At 42.0% G+C, this 6752-nt stretch overlaps 1 protein-coding gene across 1 annotated transcript in view; it reads right to left on the bottom strand.

Moving 5' to 3' along the window:
* Positions 1–6530, bottom strand: part of DNAJC2 (DnaJ (Hsp40) homolog, subfamily C, member 2) — a 17106-nt gene extending 10576 nt beyond the window's left edge. Inside the window, exons 1-4 of the mRNA XM_010137822.1 lie at positions 6324–6530; positions 5643–5718; positions 3411–3509; positions 746–887 (exon numbers count right to left, since the gene is read on the bottom strand). Coding sequence (XP_010136124.1) covers positions 746–887; positions 3411–3509; positions 5643–5718; positions 6324–6530 — 524 coding nt within the window. The remainder of the gene's footprint in view (positions 1–745; positions 888–3410; positions 3510–5642; positions 5719–6323) is intronic.
* Between the last annotated feature and the right edge of the window lie 222 nt (positions 6531–6752).

Genomic DNA, 6752 nt, shown 5'->3' with positions numbered 1-6752 from the left:
TCCCTACAAAGAAGGAAATCTTCCATTGGCTCTAGAATTTGTTATTCCATGACAAAACATCCATTTCCAAGCAGAGAAGGGAACAGCCCGTCTGACAACCAAAGATCCCAGTCTGAATCTCGGGAATACTTGATAAAAGATTCAATAAATCTACTTTAAATAATCAACAGGTTGCTCAAAATGTGTTGTAAAGTGCCTCACACAATAAAACAGTTCTTTTTATACAGGTAAGAGGTGAAGGGGACAGCCTTAATACAAAGTTAATTGGCAAGCATTAATCAAATGCAGAAAGAGTCACACACCTTATGAGAGAACAACCGAATATTGATAATTACATTTATCTTCTCTTTTAACCAGCTAAATGGTGAACATAACTATTGTCTTCTGTTATGGTCCCACCCTCAGAAGGAAATCATAAAAAAATAAAGGAATTTTTAGCCAGTAGCATACACACACTTGGTTTAGGAAATAATGTGAAGATGAAATAATGTTTTGTCCAACAAGGACAGTAAGTAATATGGAGCTGAGAACGGACTTTTTAAAATTTTATGGGTCAAACACAATGCCACCAGTGTGACAGTTCAGATTATTTTAAAATGAAATAATAGAGAATGCACAAGTATTAACATTTCTAGCAAAGTAATTTATCTCCTAGCATCCCTTACAATCACACCTCTTACAACGCCGGAGGAGTCTGCAAATGCTGGTTCTCCAGCAACAGCAAAGCCAGTCTGACACAGCTTACCTGGCATTTCTTTCAAAAACGGGAGAAAACACTTCAAAGAAGTTTTCTTTTGCTTCACTTTTGGAAGGTACAGAGTTATCAAAAGTAGGATCTATGCTGTTAAATGCTCGCCGCTTCACAGGATCAGATAATATTTCGTAAGCTGAAAAGAGTTACCAGACATAAAACGTGAGACTAAAGTGAGTCTTCCCCCCAAGGTGGGAACGTTACAGAAAAGGTTCTAAACATTTAAAAAGATGCTCTCAGATCTGTGTTTGTTCTGTCATTCTGCACAACTTGATACTTAATCATTTTAGTGACACCAAATAGCATTACTGTCAATTCCTGTTAAACTAAGCAGGAGGAAAATGTTTATGAAAAACACCACCTTTAACCATTACGATGTAATAAACCAGAGTATATTTAAAATAATTTTCTAGCAGTAAATCTGGTTTAGGCACTGGGAGTTTGGGCATGACCTCTTCAGGCTTTTATCCTACATCAGACCCTTGCAGATAAACTGTCAGAACAGTCTCCTAAGGCAGGCACAGAGTCCCTGAGTTAATACGATGTCAGAACTGGAAGGAGTAGTTCCTTAGAATTTTTGCAGCTTGGGAGGAAGCTGTACTGAGACTTGGTGTCACGGTTTAACCCGGCAGGCAGCTAAACACTACTCAGCCGTTTGCTCACTCCCCACAGCAGGATGGGGAGAGAATCTGAAAAACAGGTGAAACTTGTGGGTGGGGATAAAAACAGTTTAATAGGACACAAAAGAAAGGGAAAATAATAGGAGTGATAAAAGAGTTTAAAAAACACAGTGCAATTGCTCGCCACCAGCTGGCTGATGGCCAGCCAGTCCCCAGGCAGCGGACCACCAGCCCTCAGGCATCTCCCTCCGGTTTTATTGTTCATCATGACACCATTCGGTATGGAATATCCCTTTGGGCAGTTGGGGTCCGCTGTCCTGGCTGTGTCCCCTCGCAGATTCTTGTGCTCTCCCATCCTCCTCACTGTCAGAGCAGTGTGAGCAGCTGAAAAGTCCCTGTCTTAGTGTGTCACTGCTCAACAACAGCTACAGCACTGGTGTGTATCCACATCATTCTCATCCTCAGTCTGAAACACAGCACTGCACCAGCTGCCAGGAAGAAAATTAACTCTATCCCAGCTGGAACCAGGTCACTTGGCACGAGTATAAAATAGCACATAACTACAGGCGCGCCCAGCTTTCCTGTTCTTGCAGTCCTGTAGTTGGGGTGCACCACATCACTGAGTCTCATATCCTGGAAATTGCACACTGTAGCCTCAGTAAACTCTTGTTTTCTCTCAAGGAAGCGTGGAATTACTTCTTCTGTCAGATCTACAATACCCACTGTTTTTCGATAAGAGTGAAAAGTCATCAAAGGGATCAAATTCCTGTTGCAATTATTCACAGGCTTCTCTGACTGTATCTCTGGATGGAGAACACTCTTGGTGCTCAGTAGTTCTGTAAACTGATCTCACTGCACATGTTAACGGAGGGAGGAAGGAATGCAAGGGACCACCAATCAGCTGCTGTTTGCCAGTCTTCCCTCTAGGAGGGGACCTCCCTCTGCCAATACTCTAAAATGCTCCTGCTTTTCTAAATTTCTTCTCTCCATTCCATTACCACTTACTGCTACTCCAGATCCCCCTTCCCTACCACTGCATTTCCCTCCTCCAGGATGCTGCTGGAAGCATTACTCCTCTTCCATGCCACTTGGTGCTTTCCTTTCTGTGTATCCTTAAACTTAGATGGTAAACAGTGAAAGGAAAACATATTTTCCTCCTTGCATGTAGAACACAGAGGCTATTCCCGAATTCAGTGCAGGTTGTTCTTATTATAAATATCGGCCAGTTTCTGACAGGATTGCAACTATGGGGGGAAAAAAATTCCTTTGGCAACTTTTTTCTTTTGACAGCTCTGAAGGAGGCTGAAAATCATAACATTATATTGAATATATTTACATCACAACATATCACCTGACGTTTTAACTAGTATCATAAGAAGGCACTCAGCAGAAAAACATTTAGGACGCAGAAATAACAAAATTTCCCCCTGCCCTGACCTCATTGAGTCCAAAAATTTTTTTAAAAAAATCAACAAGAAGGCCAAACTTTAAAGCATCTCTAGAGGCATAAATCATACACCTAGAGCACTCCCTGTGGTTCTGGCATCAGCCAGCAGCAGCATTCTAGGTCACCTACAGGCAAGAAGGGAAATGTTCTTCAGTTAAGTTCACTTGGTCATCTGTGGGCAAAAAAGAGCAGCTGAAGAATCTGTTTTCCTGCGACAAGTCCACAGATGCTCTGTTGGCATCAGGATTCAGATTTTCTAATTGCTTTTGTTTTCTAGGGGAATTACGCCAGTTTATCCCAGGTATGTGGCTGCCTCTAGTGGTTCATCTTTGCATACGCTGCTGCAAGTGTTCACATCCTGTCACCAAGTGGCAGGGCAAACACCCATCAGCTGCCTTCCCACACTGCCTCTGCCCAGAGGGAAGTCACGTTAGCATGATCGAGATCTATTGAGACAGTTGTCTAAAATGGAAAAGGACTTCTCTGGCTTTTTATTAACTGACAATTCTTTCAAAGCCTAATAAAGCACTACAAACACTGTTTCAGATTATTAAGTAGAGAGAGTATCTAATAAAAGAGACCAATTACTTACCTTTAGTTATGCACGTAAAATAATCATTATCACCTTCTCCTATCTGTTCCCCTGCAGCTTTTCGCTTGTCTGGATGGTGTTTCAAAACCATGGATTTATCTAGCAAATAGGCGCATTATGTTTAGGAACATCATCAACAGTTTATCTCTTACAAACTACAAAGTAATACAGTAATTCCAACTGACATTTCTGCAATCAGATTATTAAAATAAATTAAAAAAAAACCCCAAAAACATCAGAAAGAAAACAGATACGAGTTAATTAATTTTCTTTAACACTGTTGTCAGAATAAAAATTATTTCGTCTTTGCTGGTACACAAAATAACCACAACTCAGAAGCTCTATTTCACCTTCACCAGCTGGGGAAGTACTGATTTTCTGGGACTTACTCTAAAATTATGCACAGCTAAGTGCTTCAGTAACTGTAAGTGTACAATTAGCTTCAAAAAGCATAACGCAGTTTCAGGACTTTAATTGTGCAATACCATACAGTTCCCTGTGGAATCCTACTGAAAAAATAAAGAAAAATACTGTAATTGTAGTTGTTATTTCTAATGAAAAGCAAAGTAGTTCAGACAAAATAAAAATTGTATTCTCTCCCTTTACTCAAGCTCCGAGCACAGTCTGAGATGGAATTTAGCATGGGAACTACAGCCACGCGCCAGTGAAGGCTGCTGCGCTCACCCATGGATGGCGTTGAGCACACACAAGACACTGGTCAAGTTCTCTTCCTACTTAGGCCTGAAATCCTAAAATGTAACTAGCACACACAGAGTATCTACTAAAGCTGCTACCAAGGTTGTCTTAAGGTTTTTTTAACCAAAAGGTCTCGCCATATTATCATAAACTACACCTTCCTGGCTCACTACAAAATACCAGAGAGAAGGTGTCACGCAAGTAGTTACAGCAACCTGCCTTTTGAGAAACAAGTCAGAATCCTTGGTAAAAACAGGAAAGCAGAGTATATACTGGTGAGGAAGACTCACATCTCTATACCACCATGCGGACCACCACTGGGTGCTGTTTGGATCCTACAGAGAGCGATGCCCCAGTTCCTGCTCGACACGACAAGTGACACCACTCATCCTCAGCACAATAGGTGCTGTTCTGTCCTATATTAGCGCATGCTCCACCCTGGCGCTGCTCAGCAACATGTACCAGAAGCAACACAATTTCCTGTGCCAGTTGGTAATTTGCTGATTTCCACCCATTGTTGTCTGGGAGTAACTTAATCTGTGGTTTCACTGGGGACAGTGATTCTACTCACACCAGTACAGTTATAAAGGCAATTGTTCACAAGATCAGCTCACAAAACCATCAGTTTAATTCATAAAGGCTATTGAACAATCTTCAGAGTACATTTAAGTCTTGCTCCACTAAATGCTTGCATCCTTCTTGCACTGTCAACTCTTGGTTGCTTTCTAGGAAAAAGTTCTGAAGCCTAGCATGTTGTTCCTTCACAAGCAAGTATCATAAAATACTCACATCACCTTGTAACACTTCTGAATCACGTCATGGTTTAAGGCACAGGGCCGTGACGTCACTCAGCAGCACACTGGCACTCCCAGTGCTGTTGGCTACCTACCCAGAAAGGCAAGGCAACCGAACCTCACACGACTACACTTCTAACGGCTTGGCACCATCCAGAGATCCGGCCACAGGCACTCTGCAGTTTTCACATGGTCAGATGACCAAAGCAGAGCAAAACCGAGCTGCTCAGCTGCTTAAGTGACTTCTGGTTACTTGAACGACTGAAAATCCAAGGCTACTGCTGCTTTCCCATGCAGTGCAGTGCTGAGTCTAACCAGAGAACAGCAGTGTGCTTCTTGATCGTTCACCAGGATTAATGTGGCAGCCAACCGCTGCAGGGAGGCTTCTAGGTACCAGCCTACGGAAATACACAGGGCAGGGCTGGCCGTACTTCTCTGCTTTCCATTGAGCCTGGCTGAGGAGCATGTACAGTTACAGTCTCAACGCTGCTGGCAAAAAAGCACAGGCACGAAAGCTGAGATGTGAGCTCAGTGAAATGTTTGAACTCCATAGCTTCAGGTCTGTGGATTTTGGAGCTGTGATGTGAATTTAGAAGGCTGGTAAGCAAAACAAATCAAAGAGTGGGCATTTTGAGGCCTGTGAAGCAGGAGAAAGCTTGTTTGTGACATGCAGGTATTTTCATGTGGAAAACAGCTGTGTACATCTGAAGGAAAGGCATGTTTATGCAGGAAAGGTACTTACGAGCTGCTTTGATTTGTTTCTGAGTAGCCCTGTATCGTATATTTGCTAGCCCAAGAACTGCATAATGGTCTTGATTCTAAGGAAAAAAAAAAAAGAACCTTAATAAACACTGATAAATGCAGCCTAAAAAGCCACAACACATGCAGAAACACAGTCCTCCTCCCTACCTTTTCCAAGCAAGAGGCAGAATTCTTTCCCCTCTCAATAAATATTAGGAAAAGAATAACTGTAATAAAGGCTGCAAATACTGAATAACCAAATATCAATAAATTAAGCCACTGTTACAGAAATTCAGATAGCTTAATCTAAAGTGGATTAAAGCACGAGATCCCAAAAAGTTTAATTACTGGAAGATGGAGTTGTTATCTTTACTATTAGGAGTGCTAATGCAATTCCAGAACAAGGGAGGCGGTAGCAGGGAGAGGAGGCACTGTTACTGCTTACAGGCAGTAAAATAAACAACAACTGTTCAAGACTAAGATCTTATCCCAATGCGCACTTCAGCGTGTCCTCATCAACCGGTTACACGTGGAAAATACAAGCCCAGACATAACGCGAAGGGACAAAACCCAGTTCCGATGGGGGTGGAAGGAGAAAGAGGATCTTCAGCAGCTGGGACTGGCAGATAACTTTGACAGGTGATTTCCAGCAAAATTAGTTAACAGTGTATCAAGTGAATACCTTCCAGTCCTTTGGATCAAGGGTTTTCAACATAGGAAATTCTTCTAGCTGCAATTCTTCATCCCCTGACTCTTCAGAAAGTTCCTTCTCATCTTCTAGCTCCTGGAAAGAGGCAGAAACATTTATGTTTCTCCTCTTAATAAATGCTTCAAACCATCTTCCCACAGGTTCCACTTGACAGAGTACTGATGCTATAAGCAAAAACATAAAAGCAACTTCACCTTCGGTGGATTACTTTTTTTTTCTTTTTTAAATCAAATCCCATCAAAGCCCATAAAAGTGCTGCTGCATCACACAAGGCTACTGATTGCCAGATCTTCTAGTTCACTCTAAAAACACCAGGCTGCTTTAAGGACCGCAGGAACCAGAACACACGCCTATCAGATGGGATCTTCCAAACCCGTCACTGTGTTTTCAAATCTGGAAAGG

This window comes from Buceros rhinoceros, unplaced genomic scaffold (genome assembly GCF_000710305.1).
Source record: "Buceros rhinoceros silvestris isolate BGI_N320 unplaced genomic scaffold, ASM71030v1 scaffold42096, whole genome shotgun sequence".
NCBI lineage: Eukaryota > Metazoa > Chordata > Aves > Bucerotiformes > Bucerotidae > Buceros > Buceros rhinoceros.
Note: the sequence above shows the minus strand (reverse complement) of the source record. Positions and strands in the feature narration are given on the sequence as shown.